At 45.3% G+C, this 24113-nt stretch overlaps 1 protein-coding gene across 1 annotated transcript in view; it reads right to left on the bottom strand.

The window, feature by feature from the left end:
- Positions 1–24113, bottom strand: part of ATIC (5-aminoimidazole-4-carboxamide ribonucleotide formyltransferase/IMP cyclohydrolase) — a 1003526-nt gene that overhangs the window by 187343 nt on the left and 792070 nt on the right. Inside the window, exon 13 of the mRNA XM_044075723.1 lies at positions 3878–3970. Coding sequence (XP_043931658.1) covers positions 3878–3970 — 93 coding nt within the window. The remainder of the gene's footprint in view (positions 1–3877; positions 3971–24113) is intronic.

The raw sequence follows: 24113 nt of genomic DNA, 5'->3' as shown, positions 1-24113 counted from the left end.
ACCGAGAGGGAGGCTTGGAACCGACAGCATTGGTCCCAACGTCACCCCGGGTCCGCCGAAGTCCGTGTGCTAAACTCGGACCAAGGCCGGGTTGGAGTAAGGGTCGGAGCCGACCCTAGGATCTCCACTGGCTCCATCAGCACCTGCTCCGACGGAGCCGAAGCGGTCGGAGGAGGAATGGCAATGGAATGGGCTATCTGCTCCGAAGCCAATTGGGTCGGAGCCGAAACAAATTTCTGAAAGACTGGGGACTGGAAAAGTCTTTGGAGCACCCTGTCTATGTCCGAATCTGACATCCTTGATGACCTGGAAGAGACCGAATGGGTCCCGGCTCCGAATCGACTCGACAATTATCGACGCCGAAGGAATGTCCAAACCAAATTCCATCGGTGCCGAAGAGGGCTTCGGCGCCGAGGAGGAAGTGTCTGAGCGGACAACCTTCATCGGCTCCGAGATCAGTGGAGCCGATGAAGGTGACCCGCCTCTCGATGCCCCAGACGTCGGCTCCAACCCAGAGGAGTCGAGGCTGGAGGCATCGAGGCAGACCGTTCGCCCTCGGCTCCAAAGTCCGTGGAGCGAAGGAGAAGCCTGCCTATGTTTTTGGCAGTCGGTTCCGACGGACTGGTCAGAGCGGCCCTTTTCTTTTTAGCAGGAGAAGGAGAGGAAGCTAATGCCTCTTCAAATGAGGGTTTAATAAGGCCTTTTAGAATAAGTTTATTTTTCCTCTCTTGGAGGACCCTCGAGGAAAACGCGTGACACACACTACAGGACTCCTGCAAGTGTTTGGCGCCCAAACAGTACACACAGAGAGAGTGGTCATCTGTAATAGACATTTTGAAGCTGCACTTAGTGCACTTCTTAAAACCAGAAGGCCTAGGAGCCTGAGACATTATGGCAACCAATCAAGTGTAACAGCCGAAAACAAAACACACTAATCACAGAGAAAAACTTTTCTCTCTCTCTCTCTTTTTTTTTTTTTTTTTCTTTTTAACCAAGAACTGTCACAAAGAGAAACTAGACAGGATCCAAGAACCCTTAATACAAAACTGAACTTGAAGGCAAAGTAACTGACAGGGGAAGGCCCTTCAACTGAAAGGAAACCTCTAGTCAGAAAAAAAGGCGCAATCACCACACAAATACTTCACAAAAAGTATCAATCATACACAAAAAGACTAAATAGCCGTTAAAACAGCTTTTTTGTTGAAAATCTAGGAATTCCCTGACAGGAAAGTAAGTGAAAAACACTACTTAGCTCAGCCAGCTCGAGACCACGTCTTTGCTTGATAGCGGCAAACGAGATCTGGGGGACTGGTAGTGGTGCATCCTGGGATATAGTAAGCTCAGCCAATAAGAGACTTCGCTCTTTGGCATAAGCGTGCCGAGTCGGAGCCGAGGATCGGCTCCGAACCCATCAGTCAGAATGTAGGCGAGATAGGATCACATAACATCCTGGAGAAAACTATCCTCAGTCCCAAACGCCCTCAATTAACTAGTGCAAGACTCCAAGGAATAATCCTTATTCTGCAGGCCAGCTCTTGGCATGCACCAGCTAGTAAACTAAAGAAAAATTGTGTAGACACCATGGGATACTTCCTCAAGGCAAGGTAGTAGATGGGGGCACATTCTTTATAAACATGACTATCCATAACTTAACATGTGCAAGCTCAGTCCCTTCTATCAATATGCAACATAAGGCTGCTTTGGTTGGTTTACAATGAAAAGTACACTCTTTTCCACTGCCCCCTTCTCTGCAATAGACCTCCATCCTAAGATTACACCACCACCAGGGATTCTCTCCTGCAATTCTTGGCTCATGTCCTCTACTAATACCATCCTGAATGAAGTCAGGTAGATCTCTAACCTCTTTTCCCCTACATCTTTAAGACGACAGGATGAAACAAGGGCAGTTAGAGCAGCACCTTAACTTTATGATCCTTTTCCAAGTAATACACCCACAATGCTGCTGTGGATCCTGGCTCATGACCTGGTGGCCAAACAAACATCTGTAAGGTGTATACTGCTACACAGTAACCTCCCAATGTTTCACGTAAACAGCATATTTGTGGGAACAGTAGAAGACTAGTGAGATGCTCAGCAGCTAGCCTCACTCTCCCATTCTCGCACATGATGCTATGCAGATGCCAGAAAAGGGTAGGCATATGTCAAATGTAGGGAATGAAAGAAAAAAAGTGAATAGCAGAAAAGGAAACCTCCAGCAGGCACTCACTGCAGATGGCATCTCCACCCACCTAAACAAGCTCAGCTCTTTCCTGGGTATACTCAGAAATCACTCACCAGTGGTCATCCATGCAACCAAGGAAACTGACAAACATTGCTGAGATTGCTATCATGTTATCTACTGGTATAATTATTCCACTCCATAATTTTACTTTAAACTCTCAATAGTTGGTTGTTAGTGTGAAGAAACTTCAAGCTGTACAAAACAGCAAAAACAGGTACTGTCAGATATACAATACTCTGCAAGACAGCTCTTCAGAAATGTTATACTTCTGGATGAACAGACTGTGCAGAGAAATACGAATTAAAAAGTAAGCATGTCACTCGATAGTATAGTGCAGTTCCTCAGGAATGGAGGACAGTCACACAGTAAACCCAAAGTAGAACAGGCACCAGAAATTATCAACTGCTAAAAATGCACGGTTTTGTATCTCAAATGCACCATACAAAAGTTTAAAGTTTGAGAGGGCAGAGCTTCCTGCATTACAAAGTGATAGTAGTACTAAGCAGAAGATGTGCTTAATTTTGTCCACACCCCTGGACTCTGGTCTTGGGACAGAATGAGCTCTATGATTTGCAAATGAAACCAGTGGTCCATCTTAATATTTAGCAAGCTTTAGACTCAATGGCTAGTGAGAATTTGGAACCAGTGGTGCAGGGGGAGGCCCAAAGAGATGGATTTCTTAAGACAGCCGCAGTTCTGAATTAGTGTCTGGATATGACAAAAGCAATGTACCTGGTGGCGGGCTCCAGAAAAAGTGACTCATGGCTCTATGCCAGCTTGCACCAGATAAGCATTCAAGTGGAAGATGGGAAAAATGGTCACTCCAACATGGACAAGGATTCCAAAAGGGATTTCAGCAGTAAACATGTACTGTTCCATCAACTCTCATGCATTTTTAAATTTGTTACCTGAAGATTCAGCACAAGGACAGTTCCTCGCCTACCATGTTCTTAAAACTACTCCTGAACCTCTGATAGAGAAGCCTACACACAAACAATACTGATGGGACCAGAAGATGAGTGCACGAGGAGGCACAAGTGAAAACGCACTTAAGATGGGCAAAGCACAGGTTTAGTGCGTGTACTACATCTAATGCCTATAATATGCTTTGGCACATCCACTCAAGTTTCAACCAATTTTGAGCAAATCAAAATCCACATTAGACAACAGACATCAAATTCTTGACTCTTCCTTCTAGGGGCAGTTAAAGGGATGTGGTGGGGGCTCAACACACTAGTGTTGATTCCAGGGCTATGCAGGGAATCATTGCCGCAGTGTAGGTGGGTAGGCAAAGAATGGAACATGTCACCCTACAGGTCAAAGAACTTTCAGCTTGGAGGGACAAGATCCAACCAACAAAGGGAATGAAATGGCCTTGGGGAGTGAAGATATAAGGATACTGGCCAAAAAATAAACATCTATCTCAACATGATAAAGACAAGCTATTACAGAAACTGTTTTAATGATCAACATTTAAATTTTAAAACAAGTCATTAAATCGTATGTACATTTCATATCTTAAAGTTTATCAAACCGGTTTACATCTAAACTGCATTCTGTGCCTTTGAAAGGTAAGCCTTAAAATAGAACTGTCCAGTCTGCCATTATACTGGAATATGATTCACAGCCACTTACCTGTCCATTCTTGGCATAGCAAACAGAGTTTGACTGGGTATACTTGACAGCAATACTGGCTACTATCAAATCTCGAATCGCAGATTCTGGCAGCTTAAAAAAATGTGGATGGAATTAGTTTCATACTTAAATGCACTATCATTTATTAACCAGAACTGTACATCAGTACATCATTTCACAACAGTACAGAATACAAGAATGAAACAGTTAATGCTGCAAAAACTAAAAATCATTTACATCTTGACAGATTAGTGATGCTTTGACTGATCTGTTTACAATGCATGTGGTAACTTACATCAGTAGTGCTCATAAGTAGAGCAGAGCAACAGTGCCCTACACCAGCTACACTGTGAATAATGTGGTTTGATCCACAATCAAGCTGATGCCATTGTCATGACATAACCTTATGGATCAAAATAACAAAACTGCAGTTCACATGTATTCTTACCTTAGTCCATATCACAGTGCTACCCTCAGTGCCCATTGTAAGCCATGAACATGAATCAAATCTCTCATAAAACGTAATCTACAGGGACAAACTGCCCTGATGAAAAATACTTTCACCTGCACTGTAAAATTACACAAATATATGCCCATTGTATGAATATTTAAGATTGCTGTACAAAACTGGAAATATTGGAGAGAGAGAGAAAAAGCAACACATTTTGGTTATTTTTTACCTTGCTAGCTGCAGAGGTCTAACTTCAACAGCAGCTCACAACATTCATTTTCTTGCAGATCCCCATAAACTGGTGGCACCTCAATGCAGCACATGAAAGGGTCTATATTGTGGAAAGCTCTACAAAGATGAGGATCCAGTTGTTTTTGGAAAAAGTCTAAGGGGTGAGGGTCCAAATTGACAGACCAGGATAGCAGCAGACATACTGAACAGACATCTTAAGCCCTATATCCACCAACAAGCTGAGCTTATGTCACAAGGCAGACAAAGAAATGCCTGCACCCCTATGGTGATGCATGGCTTAAACTTACCACTCTACAATGCAGCAGCAGGCAACTAAGCATGGTAGCAGTATCACCACCATTGTTTATGCCTTTTGTCTGCACGCCCCAGCACACACCCAACTTCACTGCCTTGGAAGAGGCAAATTGCCTCTGCAGCATCATTCCTCTTACTCCCCAGCAGCTCCAAATGATGCCTGAGCTGCTACCTAAACTCTGGTCACCTGGGTCACAAAAAAAACTTTTGCCCTCTACAAATTCAGAGTTGACTGTTTTAGTTTATTTGCCTAATGCACACGCTGACGTCCAAGTACTGTACACTCTTAACTATACATACTGTTTTCAAAGATCATATAATTTAAAGTACCTCCAAAGGTTCCAGTGTATATGCCTCCCTTTGAAACCTGCCTTAAAAAGGCAGAGACTGAAGCATTGATTGTGACCCGTCATGAGTTTTCTTAAGAGCACGGACAGGAAATGAATGAATTAGATCTGATGAAGGGTATTGCTATAGTACCTGAAAGCGGTCACCTTCTCTTGACTTTGGTTGTTTTCATCTCTCACCCAGTTTTTACCTCAATTAAATTTACATTTTATGCTCTATGCCATAGTGGCAGTGATACTTTTTATACGGTATTTGTTATTTTTGGTACAGTACCTACCTTTAATAAGCTGTTTTTACTTTGGTTTGTTGTTTTATACGTTTTGAGTAAATGGCTACACATGGTGGAAGGTATTTGATGCAAACAATGCTGAAATGGAACATCCAAATAAAAAGAAAACAATTGATATAACAATGAGGAACGTGACTAGAGTTGGGACAAACCCTCTGCTGCTTTTAAATCTGGACGGACATACTGGAGTAATGTAGAAAGAAAACAAAATGATTATGGAAACTTTTATGCCAGCATACAAGGCCTTTGAGAACTCAAAGTGAAAAAGCTACAGTGGTAATGCCTTCATATGCCTCCACCACAAGGTAATTCTTAGAGGCTTAAGGGTACTAGTTTATGCCTACATATGGAAATGCACATCCTGAGTTAGTGTCAGCTTTTAAATTTAGAAACTAGTTTTAATTACATTAAGCTGCTAAATAGAATATTTTGAGCCTATAGAACAAGACAAATGAGTTAGAAATGCAACAATAGTAGACAAAGTAAGTTTGTGTAAGACATATTTATTGATAAATTAGAAGAACTGTATTCTAACATCTCAGCCTTTGATTTGAGGATAGAATGCATCAAAGCTAAAAAGCTAGTGAGAGACTTTTCGTATTTTAAAAATGGCAGAATTTATACATGGCCCAGAGATGCATCTAAAACTAAATTTAATGAGAATTTTCATACTAATAATGAAATAGCTGACAAATGATGCTGAACTGTCAATAGATAAACGGCATCCAGCCACACAAAGTGTAGCATCAAGTAGCATGACTACTACCAATAAAAGCGTGTATATGGAGAAAACGAAGATCACCACCATCAGTACCTAAACAGACAGATGTTAAGGGGACAGGTGCAAAGATAACTGTTTTGTCCTCATTTTTTCCAGTTCTCCCTCTGACCATGAAGACAATCCAAGATATACAGGGGGAATTATTCATTGAGCAGGGGCAGGAAGAGGAGGAAGGTTTTTGCAGAAGGCTGAGTGACATACAATTGATTGCAACGGAGTGCAGTTTAGTGATGAATCTAAGCCACTATGATCTATCTGAAGCCCAGGTTTCTTACTTAAAGGTATCACATTCATTCCTGCTGTTTCATCATGTTTTAATTACATCAAGCTGCTAAATATTACTATTAGTGAATCTGAAATTGTTCTGTAGAAATACAATGCTTAAGAATGTTTATGGTGACACTGAATGTGACAGGATATATTAAGAAAACCCAGCACATTTACACCACAAAACAATTCAACTTTGGATACCTTTTTCAGAATCTGACTCAACAGCAGAGGTCAGCACTGAGAGATTTACAACATAACAGCACTGTAATTTATTTTTATTTATTTATTATTATTTATTTTACATTTGTTAACCGGGATGGTCCGACTGGATACATGTCCTTTTTCAGCGGAGGCCCGGGGAGAAAAGCTCCAACAGAGTTACATTGATAATTAGGTACAGTAAATGAGCTGAAAGAACTTAACAAAAACATAGGCTATTTACATACAAGTACAAGACTGCCATTACTATTTCTGAGATTACTACAAATGTAATGTTAATAACATATTAGCAAGGACGGTAGGCAGTATAATGACAGAGTTAGACAGGATACATATTTCTTTATCACAGTATACAAAGTACTTATCTTAGCTAGTTGTTTATGTTTCAGTTAATGGCACAGAGCTAGTCTGGGTTTGAGCAGGGACATAGCCAGTGTGACTTAAAGTGGAGTTTTAGACTATTTTTGAATTGACTTAGAGAAGTTGCAAGTGTGATGTTATTTGGGAGAGAGTTCCATATTTTACCAGTGGTGTTGGCAAATAGCGCGTCATCACCTAGGTTGAGAGATTTAGTTGTTTGGACAAGGAGTCTGTTTGCTGAGCGAAGGCAGCTTAGATTGGAGTAGGGAGTCATTAAGTTTTTTAGTGCTGGGGTATTCTCAGGTTATTTAAGGATTTTGAAGGCCTCTATGAGTTGGGACTGGTGAAGAAGGTGTGGGAATTCTATCCATCCAAGCTTTTTCAGGTTAGTACAGTGGTGTGTTCTGTAGGGTAGACCTGTAACGAACCTGGCAATGTGATTATAGCAGGATGAGAGCTTGGCCAGATCAGATTTGTTAAGGTGAGTGAGGACAGGAGAGGCATATAGTAGGGTAGAGAGAAGGTGTGAATGGGCTGTGGCTGCCCTGGCATTCGGGGTAAGGAAGGCTTTAATTCTATATAGGGTCCCAAGTTTCTTGTTGACTGACTTAATGGCTTGGTTGATATGTATATCAAATCTGAGTTTATTGTCAATGTTTACTCCTAATAGCTTTGTATAGGTGTCTGGGGAGATGATGGTTCCATTATTGGATTTTATAGTGATTTGTCTGTCAGAAAAAGGGGCCTGAGAAGTAGGTTTAGGATGGGCCTTGGCCTGGCTGGCAGCCTTAGCACGTGCAAATGCCTTGACTGACATGGATACAGGAGGCCTAGCTGCCCCACGTGCAGGTGTAACTTTGTCCACGGGAATGGTGTCGGGTAGATCCAGAACGTCGGTTTCCGGAGGAAAATCAACGACTGGCACCGGTGTGGTCTCCAAGACCGAGTGATGAGTTAACGCGGTGTCGTCGGCCTGGAGCGGTTGAATTACCGCTTCCGAAGGGACCGAAGCACTCGCGGAGGGCTTAGGCGTTATATCGGTGGAAGACGCGGGCCGAGGATGTCGGTCCCGGTCTTTTCGTTTTTTGGTAGTTTGTGCTGTCGGTTGTTCCGACGGCATGTTGTAAGCGTAGGATTCGCCACTTCGGCAAACTCTGCCCGGCGCCTGAGAGTGCGCTTATTAAAGCAAGCACAGGCAGCACAGGCCGAGACGTCGTGGTCTGGGCCCAGGCAAGGGAGGCAGTAAGAATGGAAGTCCTTATGAGGTATTATTTTACCACAAGACAAACAATTATTAACTTACTCAATTTGTTCTGACATCGGCTGAGGCAAGAAAAAATGTTCCTCAACGGGGTACTTGGCTTTTAGATGACTTCGGTAACTGAAAACACAGGAGCTGACCGACCGGCACTTGCGAACTGCTTCTGCTTCAGGCACCGCGCGGCAAGAAAGACTGAAGATGGCGTCGGCTGATGCCTTTATACTCCAGCCGCTCTGACGTCGGGGAGGAGGTGACATCGGCTGACGCCGGACCCAGACTTTGGAATCTGGCCGACCGAAGGGCTGCCTGAGGCAGGACAACCCATATGTCAGGACTGCAGTTGCATTCTTGAAGGACATCTGCAAATGAAGTGGTCCTATTAGCCAAATAATGGAGAGTAGTGATGAATGGAGGACAGCTAACTGAATTACACATGAATCAAGGAGGAGTTTTGGAAAGAGGAAATAATGGCAGTCATCCACGTACAAGCACAAATTAAAGGAAGGATGCAAAAAGGAAATGAAAAACTTGGCTCCCAATGTTGCTACAGAAAAAGTATTTTAGAATTTGTTTTTAAACTAGTGTTAATTCCGGAAATTTCAGAACATAGGGGACATATCAAAACTGTGAAGATCTTCTGCCTCAGATTTTTAGTCTGTTCATAAAATTTGTTTTTTCTGGCACATCATTGATGACACATTTGAGTTTCAAACTTCATATCATTCAGAAAATGCAAGCTAGCCCAATCTATTATAGCAACTGTATGTTTGAGGAATATTTAAAATTTGTCATTTTTTAGGCCTTGTCTCCTCCCCATCATTTCTGGCCCTGTCCAGTTTAATGTGCTAAGAGACTGAGAGGTACGATGGGGAACAATACTGAATTTAATTCAACAGGGACTCTGTATAGAGAAAGGGCAGGAGGAGAATTAAACTCTAGACTTTATGATTCATTGTATTTTCGCATAGGAAAATTTAAATGATAGAGAATTTAAAGCGGAAATGTACAGATGGACAAATGGAAAGGAACATCATACTGAAAAAAGTACAGTTGTTGCCTACCATAAATGTAGATGTTGAGTGTATTCACTGTTGCAGTCATTACTCTTAGGTTAACCTGCTGGCAGGCTACCCGCAGTCAGCCTGAATTCCAAAGTCCTGGTCCTGCGTTGGCTGCTGTCGCCTCTTCCCTGACGTCAGTGCACCAGGGGTATAAAAGATGCAGCCAATGCCATTTTCTTCAGTTTTTCTTGCCCCAGATGTCAGGTGCCCCCAAATTGGAAGGCTGAAAATGATGCCAATAAGTATGCATGCACAAAAATAACATTTCCTTCATCTACAAGAAAATACGCCACAAATTGTATAGGATAGATAAGTACAGATAAGTCCCAGCAAAGAAAAGGGAGATGGTGGGTGGGTAACCTGGACTGCAACAGTGAATACACTCAAACATCTACATTTATGGTAGGTACACAGCTGTACTATGTTCGTGTTTCACTGTTGCAGTCATTACTCTTGGGTTGAATCCCAAAGCTGAGGATGGGTGGCTGGGCTAAATAGGATTAGGAGAGGCTATGAGGCCGTGCAGAACTGCAGTGGCAAAGCCTGCTCTGGATTTAGAGTAAAGAGGTAAGTGGTAGTGCTTTGTAAAAATGTGCACTGAACTCCGGTTGCAGCCTCTAAAATGTCTTTGGTTGGTACTCCTCTGAGGAAGGCTAATGAAGTGGCTGCTGCTCTGGTAGAATGAGGCCTAATGTCCTTAGGCACTGATTTACCATGCTGAGAATAGCAGAAATGGATGCAATGGTCTATCCATTTAGAGACAGTCTGTTTTGAGATGGCCTTTCCTTGTGATCCTGTAGCATATGACACTAAAAGTTGCTCAGCCTTTCTAAAAGCTTTAGTTCTGTCCAAGTAGAAATATAGCTGTCTATGTATGTCCAAAGAAAGCAGAATTTTCCCCTTGTTCTGTGGGTTTGGATAAAAGGTAGGCAAGTGAATGGTTTGGCTGAGGGCCACACTGGACACCACCTTAGGCATAAACGTTGGATTTGTCCTCAGAGAAACCCTGTCTGGATGAAAAATGATAAGATTCCACAGTCATGAGTGCTTGTAACGCAGATACTCGTCTTGCAGAGGTTATTGCTAGGAGCAGAGCTGTTTTCCAGGATAAAAATGTTATATCCGCTGATGAGGCTGGCTCAAAATGAGGAAGTGTGAGTTTTTCCAAGACATAACTGAGGTCCCATGCTTGAATTAGTACTCTCCTTGGAGGCCTGACGTTTTTGGCCACTCTGAGGTACTGCCTTATTAAAGGATGAGGAAAAGATGGGTGGTTCAGTATTATAATGGGCTGAAATGGCAGAAGCATGAATCTTAATTGATGAAAAGGAAAGGCCTTTGTCCATCATCTCAGTTAGGTATTGTAAAATCTGAGGGATATTTGGTACATAAGTGTCAATGTCTTGTTCCAAGCACAGAATCTCTTCCATTTTTCTGCATAAAATGTTTTAGTACTGGGCCTCCTGGCCTCCAAGAGAACATCCATAACAGCTTTTGAAAGAGGAGTGTTCTGAATAGCTACATTATCCGCCATGCTGCCAGATTTAAGGTCCTGAGTTGGCTGTGCAGGATCTAATTGTTTTGTTGGGTCAGCAAGTGAGAAGTTTGAGGCAATATCCATGCTGGACCTTGAGACAAGCTCTTTAGGATTGGGTACCAGTGCTGGCGTGGCCAGTCTGGTGCAATTAGTATCAGTTTTGGCTTCTCTTGTCTGACCTTTAGGAGTACCCTGGGAAGGAGCAGCAGTGGAGGAAAGGCATATACTGTTAGATTTTTCCAGCTGAAGGATAGGGCGTCCACTTTCCATGCTTGTTTGTGATGAATCCTTGTGCAAAATCTCTGTAATTGGCAGTTGTGAGGGGAGGCAAATAGATGTCTGGGCATCTCCATTTCCTTGTTATCATGCTGAAGACTTGTGGATCCAGTTTCCACTCGTGGGGATCCATGAGGTTTCTGCTTAGTCTGCCAGAGTATTTGTTTTTCCTGGCAGGAATTGTGCTTGCAGGTGAACTTGATAAGTCAATGCTGTGTCCCTATAAGGTCATTACTTGTCTGCATAGGGGGTAGGAATGTATACCTCCCTGCTTATTTATGTACCACATGACTGTAGTATTGTCCGTCTATCAGTAGCTGTCCTGGATGAAGTAGGTCTTTGAAAGCGGTCAGGGCATTCTGAACAGCTAGCATCTCTTTTTGATTGATGTGAAGATGCTTCTGGTTTGCAGGCCATGTGCCCCCGAATACATTTTCCTGCCATATGGGCCCCCCAGGCATAATCTGATGCATCCGTTGTCAGTGTCTGTCTGGCTGTAGGTAAAGAGAATGGCAGACCCTTGTTGTGGTGACAAGCCTCTTACCACCATCGAAACTCCTGTTGTATGCAGGGAATGAGTGTAATTACTATCTCCAGGCTGTGGCAATGCCGAGTCCAAACACGTTTTAGATACCATTGAAGTTTCCTCATATGCAGTCTGGCATATGGAATTAGTAGAATGCAGGATGCCATGAAGCCCAAGGCCTGCAGGATTTTCATTGCAGATAAAAAAATTGGCAACAAAAACCCAGTTAAGTAAGAAGTCAGTTGCTTTTGTTTGTCTGGCGTGAGACAAGCCATCTGGACTGTTGTATTTAAGCTTGCACCCAGGAATATTATCTCTTAAGAGGGCACTAGTTTTGATTTATTTTCGTTTACTGTGTACCCTAGGCAAATTAGTAATCTTTTTACAAACGCCAGATGCTTTAGAAGAATGTCTTTGTTCTCTGCTTGAATAAGGCAGTTGTCCAAGTATATTTGAATTCCTCTTTGCCTGCAAAATGCAATTACTGGTGCCAGGCATTTCGTGAAGACCCTGGGCGCAGTAGATAAGCCAAAGGGCAGTGCAGAGAATTGGTAGTGCATTGAGCCAGCTATGAATCTGAGGTATCTTCTGCAAGATTGCCTGATTGGGACATACATGTATGCCTCTTTTAGGTCCAAAGCTATGAGCCAAGCTTTCTTGCCCAGCATGGGCAATAGCTGCTGTAGAGTCTTGAACATCTTGAATTTTGGAACCTCCAGAAACGTGTTTAGTATAGACAGGCCCAGTATTGGTCTCCAGGTTTTGTCCTTTCTGGGCACTAAGAAAAGTAGAGTAAAATCCTTGCCCCTGCTCTTGTTGTGGTACTTGTTGTATGGCCCTCATACCCATGAGGGCTGTAATTTGCTTTTGTGCCTCTGCCCATTGATTGTGTGGCAGGTCGCCCTTGGTAGGGTGTGAAAATGGAACCTGTAGCCTTGGGACACTATGTTCAAGACCCATTTGTCTTGGGTAACCATTTGCCAATTTGATGAAAAAAGTGCTAGTTTTCCCCCTAAGGGGGATGCCAAAAGAAAAGTGCTTGGATCTGGCAGAGGAAAGTCATTGGGACAGTTTTCTGTAAGGTTGTGATTTGTCTTCTTCGCTTTTGGAGGTAGGAGCACCCCATTGTTTAGGCCTGTATGAGCCTTGGGGCTGAGATCTGCCTCTGGGACATCTGTATCTGCCTCTCTGTGGCCTGTCCGACACTGGAAAGGACCAATTTGAAGGCCAATTCCTGCTAAATCTAAGTGGCTGTACCTGTAAGAAATCCTTAACTGCCTGCATGGATTTCGCTTTATCCTCCATTTTCTTCAACACCTCTTCTGCTTTAGCACCACAGTATCATGCTGTAATGGGGCATCTAATAATTTTGCTTTAACATGATCAGGCAGATTCTGTTCCTTTAACCAAGCATGCCTTCTAACAACAGAACCTGTAACAGCGGCCCTGCAAGAGGCCTCAAGTGAATCATAACCACATTGCAACTTGTTCAGCTACATGCAATAAATCCTGCATTTCCTTGTTCTCTGAACCTTCAGAATTTGTCAACATTTTCTGTTTAAGCAGTGACATTGGGATATTTAAGCATATGAAACTGACAATTTAAAGCCCTTACAGCCAAGGCAGCAGAAGTCCCCATCTGTCCAGTGCCCTAGAATCCCTATCAGAGGGGACAGGGGTTTTTTGCAGTGGAAGCTTTGACCCCCTTGGGACCCTAAGAGATGGTTTCTGGGTCAGCAGCGGGGTTTCTATATAGAAATTTATGAGAATCCGGGACCCTGTAGTATCTGTCTGGCTTAGGAGGTGCAGGAGGTAGACAGTCAGGGGACAGTCCGGACTCTGAAAATATATCATCTACACTGTCTAGAACAGGTGGAATAGTAAGGGGCCTTGTGCTGAGGAAGTAGCAGAAAGTCTCTGAGCCTTTTCTTAGATTCAGAGTAATCTTAGCTCTCCCAGTGGAAATGCTCCCTCATGGTATGCAGGGTTTCCCCAAAAGAATAATCCTCAGGAGGTGATGCTGAAAGGAGAGAGCAGGAGAGAGAGGGGAGGGAGAGCAGGAGGGGGAGAGGGAGAGAGGGAGAGCAGGAGCCGAGAGGGAGAGCAGGGGAGAGCAGGGGGGAGGGGAGAGCAGGAGGGAGGGGGGAGAGCAGGAGAGGGAGAGCTGGGAGGGAGAGGGGAGGAGAGCTGGAGAGGGGAGGCAGGAGAGAGAAGAGGGGAGGGAGAGCAGGAGAGCAGGAGCGGGAGGGAGAGAGAGAGGGGGAGAGCAGGAGAGAGAGCTGGGAGGAGGAGAGAGCAGGAGGAGGGAGAGCCGGGGAGGGGGAAGGAGAGCGAGAGGAGGCGGGGAGGGAGAGAGGCGAAGAGGAGAGGAGGGAGGAGGGGGAGGAGGCGGGAGAGGAGAGGAGCGAGAGGAGAGCCGGGAGAGGGGAGGAGAGGGAGAGGGAGAGGGGAGAGGAGAGGGGAGAGCGGGAGAAGGGGAGGGACAGCGGGGAGGGGGAGAGGAGGGAGGGAGAGGAGGCGGAGGAGGGGAGGAGAGCGAGAGGGGGAGAGCGAGAGCGAGAGCGCGGGCGAGGGGGAGAGCGAGAGCGAGCGGGCGAGGGGGAGAGCGAGAGAGAGCGGGGAGGGGGAGGCGAGAGAGGGGGGAGAGAGGGGAGAGGCGGGAGAGAGGGGAGAGGGAGAGCGGGGAGAGAGGGAGAGGAGAGCGGAGGAGAGGGGAGGGGAGAGAGGGGGAGAGCAAGAGCAATGGGGGAGGCGAGGGAGAAGAGGGAGCGAGAGCAGGGAGAGGGAGGGGGAGAGCAAGAGCGAGCAGGGAGGGGGGAGAGCAAGAGCGAGAGGGGAGGAGAGCAAGAGCGAGCAGGGGAGGGAGGGAGGGAGAGCAAGAGAGAGCTGGGAGGGAGGGAGGAGAGCAAGCAAGAGAGCAGGGAGGGGAGGAGAGCAAGAGAGCTGGGAGGGGGACAGCGAGAGCAAGAGCGAGAGAGAGTGGGGGAGGGGGAGGGAGAGAGCAAGAGCGAAGCCAGAGCAGGGGAGAGTGAGAGCCAGAGCGGGGAGGGGGAGAGCGAGAGCACGAGCCAGAGAGAGCAAGATGAGCCAGAGATGACAGAGAAAAAGTGCGAGGGAGAAAAAGTGACTGCGCGCAAGAGAAAGACAGAAAGAGCGGGTGCAAGAGGGAGACAGAGCGCAATAGAGCGCAAGACAGACAGACACAAGAAGACCGGCCATGAGCAAAGAGAGAAAGGCTGGAGCAAGACGCGAGCCAGAGAGGAGAGAGAGAGAGAGAGAGAGACAGAGGGAGACAGAGAGGGAGAGCGAGCGAGCACCAGAGAGTGAGCCAGAGGGAGAGAGAGACAGAGGGAGCAGAGAGGAGAGAGAGCCAGAGGGAGAGAGAGCCAGAGGGAGAGAGCCAGAGGGAGAGAGAGCCAGAGGGAGAGAGAGCCAGAGGGAGAGAGAGTGAACCAGAGGGAGAACTAGCACGAGAGAGAGACAGACAGACTAAAAGAAAACATGCAAGACAGAATATGACTGGATGGAAAGAACTGGAAAAGCTTGATAAATTCAGCCAGTGGAGGTTTAGTACTGTACATGGGAAAAAGCTGTGCTAGATATGGATGATGAAAGCCGTTAAAGAATGCAAACCTAGCATGAAGACATAATTTTGTTTGAAGACTTGTACACAACAAAATGCCTGTTAAAGCACCCAGTACTGCAGCACAGACCGAAAGAAGTCTAGTCCACAACCCAAACAACTTGGGAAGAGCTAGACAAATGCAGCACAGAAGCATGAGCTGCTCACAGTTCTTTTCCTATGAAGAAAGAGTGGGGGGTTCCAAATGAGCAGCTACTGCTTACACAAGGGCCACTTCTCAGCTGCATGTGGGCTTAATATACCAAAGTCCATGAGGGCAGCCCTGGAGACAAGAGTGTGGTAAAGCAATCCTTGTGGGCTGGAAAGCTGTATCTATAGTTCTATTTTGACTGATTTGATGATTCTTGTTTGTACTGGAGAACTTTTGAGGTAAGTAGTTTCTGTACTCTCTTCACAGCTGTGGAGCTACACACAAATATGTGCGTGTTTGGGTGCAAGTGTCCCATGAGTTTTTCAACTGTACATTTCCATTGAGTAAATTGGTTTGAATAGCTTAGTTTCATTATTACATGGAAACAATGTACTGGCCTCTTGATGCCAAGCCATTAATCCATGTCAAAGTTGCTCACCATCCTGGAAGTCCAGGGGATGCAAAAAGTGGACATTAAGCAGGATGCTCTAGTGTTCCTTGAGCAGAGACTGGCTTGAAAACAGTCTGTATAAAAGCCATGAGGACGATGATGGCTCAGCAGAAGCCGACACAGCTAAAATAAATGTACAGGAGGCCAATGCATTTACTAAGCCTTCTGTTTGAAGGAAGAGTGTCATTTGCCTGTATAAGTTAATAGTGTTTAACTTCTGTCCTTTCATCAGTAAAGTGAAAGTAGACCTGAATGGAGACAACACAGCAAGGAAAACGGTAAATCTGCATGCAATTTTTGCTCATCACAGTAGCCATCTGTATGACTGTGGCCCCCACCCTGTCAAAACAGCATCTGTAGCTCAGTCGTGAGGTCAAAGACAATTCCAGAGACTCAAATGATGGAACATCCACTTCAGGGCTCTTGCAGAAGCAAGTCACCCAGACAAGGAATTGCATGAAAGGCCTTCTGCCACGGCCTCTTACCACAGATAGTCTAGTGTCACTTTGCACCAAGTGGTGCCCACCTAAGTGAACCAAAAGAACCTCTTTAGAACACAAAGGTTAGTGTCAAAACTGCCAATTATAACCAGAGACACCACTCTTGTGCCATGTACCTAACAGATGATGTAGTCAGTAAAGTCACTATTTGGGATTTGACATACCACATCTGTTTAGTGATATCATGGATGTTTATGATGGCAACAGAATTCTCTTGCTCCCTTTGGAACCAAAAGGAGCATAAACTTCATCTCCTTCTTAAAGACAGTGGGTCCCCTACAACTCCTCCTTAAACAGCAGCGTTTGGGTTTATCCCAGCAGCTCTGTGGAAACTACCCTGTCCCTGACTGGCGACTGATGAGCTAAGAGATGGTGCCAGCTACCATATCCACTTGTAGTCATGTTCTGCACCTAGGCAGAAGAGTTACTGGGTAATGAAGATCTTTATACAGTATTTGCCTAATGCATTCCCACCTAGCTGACATCTAGTACAGATGTGACAAGACATTTTAAATAAAGGAAGGTTCCCCAACAGGGGACTTCTGTTTTCCATAAGACGCTACGGTACCAATGACCAAATGATGGTCAGTTAAAAGAAAGTGTGACCTGCTTTAGGACTGGCGGCAAGAGTCTGAGAACTTGATATGTCTGCCTATATACCCCTAAACTTATGAGCTGAGGTTATGGACGTAGATGCCACAGAAGGTTAAAGCTTTGGTACCCCAAGCTGGACATTAGCAGTGATAACTCATGTTTGGAATACTGCAACAGTGATCTCAAGTCAGGACATCACAATAGTCTGTTTGGCTACCCAGCTTAGACAGCAATCAACATTCACTACCACCATGGACAGTCCCTCACATTTACTGGTATAGTGGCTGATAGTATGGTGGAATAATCGGGTCTATATTATCAGATTGACATTTGAAAACATCGAACATATGGTTGACACCCATATGGTTGATGTCTTCAAACATCGACCTTGTAAAAAGACCAAAAAAAAAAAAAGTACCCTGACGGGTTTAAGCAGGGGGGCAAGCCCCCCTGCAACCCCCGCTACTTAAATATACCAACTCCGAGACCGCACTACATTGCAGTAAATGGAAATCTCCCCTTACAGAGATTTCCGTTTACACGCTCAAGATTCTGAGCATTCGATATTCTCATGTCGACAATGTCAGGTTTGACATTGTTGGCTTTCGAGAATATAATATAGACCCAAATAATCATCCTGGGTAATATGATTGCAGAAGGAAATAAGACAGGCTGTCTGACACTGGAGGGACTTCCTCATTCTATAACTGGGCTTCTGCCTAGAAAACTGAGCAGACATGAATGAGAGGTGCCACAGTACCACAGAGACCTTCAGCATCTCTGCTCAACACCGCTCATCTTTTCTTCTTTGGTCTCCTTTTGCTCTATCCTCAGCTAGCCCCCTCCACTGGCTGTCATAACGATCCATTCTTTCACTTGCCAAGAGCTCTACAGCTCACTCCCCCAGCTGTCAATGACCCATTCTTTCACTTGCCAAGAGCTCTGCAGCTCACTTATTCCTGGAATGAGTAATGCAAAGACATTTTGCTTTTTGGTCCTAATCTCTGCATACACAAAGTACAGTTGTGTACACTTACCATAAATGTAGATGTTAGAGTGTATTCACTGTTGCAGTCATTACATTTGGGTAATCTGCTGGCAGGTTGCCCTCAGTTGGCCTGATTAACAAAGTCTTGGGTCCTGCGTCAGTTGCTGTCCCTTCTTCCATGACGTCAGGTTGTCAGGGGTATAAAACATGCAGCCTACGCCATTACATCATTTTTTCTTGTCCCAGATGTCAGGTGCCTCCCAAATGGGGAGCAAAATATATATATGTATATAATTTAAAACGCAAAAAATATACCTCCAAACAAAAACAAATACACCAAAAAGGCTATTAAGCATAGTAAAAGAGAGGGAGGTGTAGTAAGAGAAAAACAGGGAGCTGGATGGTGGGTAACCAGGACTGCAACAGTGAATACACTCTAAACATCTACATTTATGGTAAGTGTACACAACTGTACTATGTTCTTTGTGTTTCACTGTTGCAGTCATTACATTTGGGTAAAATCCCAAAGCTATGGTTGGGAGGATGGATTTATACAGCATTAGAAGCAGCTATAAGGCCCTGCAGGACAGCAGTGGCAAAGCCAACTCTGGATTTAGAGAAGAGAGGTAAATAGTAATGTTTGGTGAACATATGAACTGAGCTCCAGGTAGCAGCTTCTAGAATGTCTCTGGTAGGAACACCTCTGAGAAAAGCTGCAGAAGTAGATGCAGCCCTGGTGGAATGAGATCTGATCCCCTTGGGGATAGGTTTACCATGGTGCATACAGCAGAAACAAATACAATGGCTTATCCATTTGGAAATAGTCTGCTTTGAAATAGCCTTTCCCTCTGCCCCTGCAGCAAATGCCACCAATAGTTGCTCAGATTTCCTTAGAGATTTTGTCATGTTTAAGTAGAATACAAGTTGCCTGTGTACATCCAGTGAATGCAGAATCCGCTCACCCTTGTTCTGTAGATTGGGAAAGAAAGTTGGCAGATGAATGGTCTGATTAAGAGCCACACTGGATACCACCTTGGGCATGAAAGATGGATTGGTCCTGAGTGCCACCCTGTCCGGATGAAAAATAATGAAAGGCTCCACTGCCAGAAGAGCCAGTAATTCTGAAATCCTTCTAGCTGAAGTGACTGCTAAAAGGAAAGCTGTTTTCCAGGAGAGAAATTTTAGGTCTGCAGTAGCAGCTGGCTCAAAAGGAGGGAGAGAGTTTTTCCAAAACAAAATTGAGGTCCAATGCAGGAGTTGGTACTCTCCTGGGAGGTCTTATTTTTGGCCCCTCTGAGATACTGCTTTAGCAGAGGATGAGAGAAGAGGGGAGGTTCTGTGTTGTAATGAGCTGAAATGGCAGAGGCATGGATATTTTTGGAAGAAAAAGATGGGCCCTTGTGAAGCATCTCAGTTAAGTATTGCAGAATCTGAGGAGTATTGGGCATTTCTGTGCAATATTATTCCTTGTGATTGGTTCCAGGCACAGAATCTTTTCCATTGGTCAGCATAAGATTTTCTAGTACTAGGCCTTCTAGCCTCCAAAATGACATCCATCACAGGTTTGCTGAGAGGTGCCAAGGGTGAAATTAGGCCACGCTGCAAGATTCAAAGTTTGGAGCTGAGTGTGCAGAATTTGGTAGTTCTGCTGAGACAGTACTTAAGGTGTCTGAAGCAGATGCCACGGAGGAAGGTGTGACACATTGCTCCAGACTGGCCTCGCCAACACTGGTACCCCACTACTGTGCAATCAGAATCATTTTTGGTTTGTCCTGTTTGACTTTTAGTAGAACTTTGGAGAGCAGAGGCAGAGGGGGAAAAGCATAGACTGATAAAGCATCCACTTTCCAAGCTTTTTTGTGATGAACTCTTGTGCAGAATTTGTCCAACTGATAGTTCTGGGGTGAGGCAAAAAGATCTATGTCTGGGCTCCCCCATTTGCATGTCAACATGTTGAAAAAAAGAAGTTATGTTCTTACCATAACGTTCCATCTGAGTAGTAGACTTCATTCTTCTGCACATACGGGTATGCGGATCTGATTCGGATCCGAGCCGGCAAAACTTTTCAAGCATCAGCTCAGAACTTCAAGCTCCTCCCTTACCTATATTACATCACTTCCTCCTATCTAGCCCCAGATCGAGTTTGCTGACACTAAAGTGGCAACATAACCACAATCCTAAACAGGAAAAACCTGAAGAGTGAGGGGGGATGGAGGGAGGGAAGGTGCAGAAGAATGAAGTCTACTACTCAGATGGAACGTTACGGTAAGAACATAACTTCTTTATCTCGAGTAGTTGACTTCATTCATTCTGCAGCTATGGGACAGAGTCCCCAGCTACTAGTATTCCTGGGAGGCCCTTATGGAAGGATATTTCTGAGCACCGCAGTGCTAAAGGATGCTCTCCCTCTAGAAATAAGATCCAATTTATAATGAGAGATGAATGTGTGTGAATTGGCCCAAGTCGCTGCCGCACAGATATCTAATGGAACTCTTGACCAGAAAGCTGCAGAAGTGGCCACTGCTCTAGTGGAATGAGCCTTCAATACACCAGGAGGAGATGAACCTTCATCCTTATAAACCTGTGCAATACAGAGAGTGATCCACCTTGCTAAAGACTTTCGAAACGGCTTTGCCCAAAAATGGTATTGAAAAAGAGAAACAATTGATCCGACTTCCGGAAGGGTTTAGTCCTATGGAGGTAAAAACGAAGCTGTCTATGGACATCCAATAAATGAAGCTTACGTTCACCTCTATTTTGGAAATTTGGGTAGAAGACTGGCAAATTCATAGACTGATTAATATTGGCTGCTGGGGACACCTTGGGAAGAAAGGAAGGGTTTGTTTCCAACAAAGCCCTATCCTTGTGGAAAACCAAATAGGGGGGCAAGGAGGATAACAGCTGCAGCTCTGAATCTCTCTTAGCTGATGTGATGGCGACCAAGAAGGCTGTCTTCCACAACAAAAACTTCATCGGAACTGAACCAGCTGGTTCGAAGGGGGGAGAGGTCAAAGCCTGAAGAACTAAAGTCAGATCTCAGGGGGACACTGTTTCTTTAACTGGTGATAGCAATAAAGTGCCCTTCAGTAAAGCTTTACACAATTTGGCAGAAGCCAGAGCAACCTTATTTTCATCCACATTAAAATTAGAGATGGCAGCCAGCTGAACCTTGATGGTAGAAGCACTTGCGCCTGATCGAAAAAGATCGGCCAGAAAATCCAGTATGACTGGAACAGGGGCTGTAAACGGGTTCAGATTGCACCGAGAGGCCCAAACGCAAAAACGTCTCCACTTGCTATTGTAGAGTTTCCTAGTGGAGGCTTTAAGAGAAGCTACCAGAATATTCTTAACAGGGGACGAAAGTCCGGGAGTTCTGATGATCATGGGAACTGGAGAAGCCACGCCGTCAGCTTGAGACTGTCCAGGTTGGGCAGGGGCAAGCCCGACGGGTGAGAAATCAGATCCGGGCATGGATCTAGAGTCCATGGAGGAGCCAACAGGTGAGACCATAGGAAGGGAAACCACACAACGCGGCCAGAAGGGAGCTATGAGAATGACTTTGCACTGCAGCCAGCAAGCTCTCTGAAGGAACTTGGAAATAAGAGGTAACAGGGGAATAAGCATACAGTAGGCCGGGAGGCCAAGCATGGACTAGAGCGTCCCTGGGGACATCCCCCGGACGGGTGATCAGAGCGAAGAAGTTGCTGCACTTCGCGTTGGAAGGAGATGTGAAGAGATTGCAGCAAGATTGACCCCAAACACAGAAGATCTTCTCTGCCACTGATTGTTTCAGAGACCAAGGATAGCCCTGCTGAGACTGTCTGCTAGAATGTCAGAGCGTCCCGGGATGTACATTGCTATGAGAAACCGGCTGGTGGACATAGCCCACTCCCAAACCCTCATGGCCTCGTGACAAAGGGGGTATGATCTGGTCCCTCCCCGTTTGTTTATATACCAGACTACAGACATGTCTGATTGAATGGCTACTGTTCCCGGAGGTAGGACAGGGTGGAAGGCTCTCAGCGCTAAAAGCACTGACCTCATCTCTAAGACATTGATGTGTAGCTTGGTCTCTGGAGGGGACCACGTGCCCTGGACCGTCCTTCCCAAGAAGTGCCCCCCCACCCGAGCTGGAAAGCGTCCGTGGTCACCGTGGCTTGAGCCGGAGGGGCTAGAAAGCTGCGCCCCACGAAAATGTCCGCTGATTGAAGCCACCACTGGAGTGACGTTCTGCATGCCCGATTGATTCGGATGTGGAAATTCATTGGAAGGTCTAGCCAGGACCATTGAACTGCTAGATTCCACTGAAGGACTCATGTGAAGACATGCAAGAGGGAAGATAGAGATTGCGGCTGACATCGAAACCAGGGCCCTGAGAACATCGGCTGCTGCGACTACCGAGTGATCCAAGATAACAGATACATGGAGTCTGAGATTTTCTATCCTTTCCGGGGTGAGAAAAATCTAATCCAACCCAACCGTGTCCCGATGAAGTCTATGATTTGAACCGGAGCCAGGTGGGACTTGTTGATATTGATCGTGATGCCTAACTTGTGAGCCAGTCAGAGGAAGTAGTGTAGGGCTTGACACGAGACGTTTGGTGGATGCAGCGAAGAGCCAATCGTCTAGGTAGGGGAATACCTGAATGCCCTGAAGTCTCAGGTAAGCCGCTACGACCACCATAACCTTGGTGAACACCCTGGGGGCTGTGGTGAGACCAAAGGGTATGGCTTTGAATTGAAAGTGACTGGCCCCTAGCCGGAAGTGCAGAAACCTCCTGGAGCTCCTGTGGGCCCTGATGAGACAGTAAGCATCCTGGAGGTCTGAGCACATCCAGTCGCATTCTCTCAGTAACGGTAGAATGGACTGTAGAGTGACCATCCAGAAAGTTACAGTTTTGTACCTACCATAAATGTAGATGTACGAGTGTATACACTGCTGCAGTCATTACACTTGGGTTATCCTGCCGTCAGGCGGTCCCTCAGTCGGCCCGAGTTCCAAAGTCTTGGTACAGCGTCTGTTTGCTGTTGCTTCTTCCCGGACGTCAGTGCGCCAGGGGTATACAAGATGCAGCAGACGCCATTTTCTTCAGTTTTTCTTGCCCCAGATGTCAGGTGCCCCTAAAAAGGTAGGCAATGTAAATTGCTAATAAAACATTCATAAGAAAAGCAATCAAAAACTTTGTTACCAGCAGTGTTTGCCTGGCTGTGAGAAAAAGGCTGTCGCTTGTTGAGGTGACAGGCTTGAGCCCACCATCGAAACTCGTGTTGAATGCAAGGAATAAGTGGTATTACTGTTTCCAAACAGTGACAGTGTTGAGACCAGACACTCTTTAGGTACCACTGTAGTTTCCTCATATGCAGTCTGGCATATGGAATTAGTAGTATGCAAGATGCCATGTACCCCAAGGCCTGCAGAATTTTTTTGAGTTGGGTTTTTGTTGCCATCAAGAATCTGAGGTATCTTCTGCAATTTTGTCTGACAGGGACCTGCAGGTATGCCTCCTTGAGGTCCAAAATTACGAGCCAAGCTTTCTTGCCCAGCATGGGAAGCTGCTGCTGTAGTGTCAACATTTTGAATTTTGGAACATCCAGGTAAGTATTTAGAGAAGAGATTCAGAATGGGCCTCCAGGCTTTGTCCTTTTGGGGAACAAGAAAGAGTCTAGAGTAAAATCCTTGTCCTTGCTCCTGTGTTGGTACCTTTTGAATAGCTCATGTCCATGAGTGCTGTAATTTGTCTGAGCCTCTGCCCATTGATTTGGTGGCAGACTTGGCATTCCTTTTAACCTTGGCAGAGTGTGAAAGTGGAACCTGTAACCTTGAGATACAATATTGAGAACCCATTTGTCTTTGGTGATCAAATGCCAATTGTGACAGAAAAGTGCCAGTTTTCCCCCCAAGGGGGCTGCCAAGAGAGAAGCGCTTGGCAGCTGTAGTGGGAAGTCATTGGGGCTGTTTTTTATAAGGTTGAGGCCTGTCTTCCCCTTCTTTCTGTGTTGAAGCAC

The sequence above is a fragment of the Protopterus annectens genome, chromosome 6.part1, assembly GCF_019279795.1.
Source record: "Protopterus annectens isolate FY-2018-M chromosome 6.part1, PAN1.0, whole genome shotgun sequence".
NCBI classification, from domain to species: Eukaryota; Metazoa; Chordata; order Ceratodontiformes; family Protopteridae; genus Protopterus; species Protopterus annectens.
Note: the sequence above shows the minus strand (reverse complement) of the source record. Positions and strands in the feature narration are given on the sequence as shown.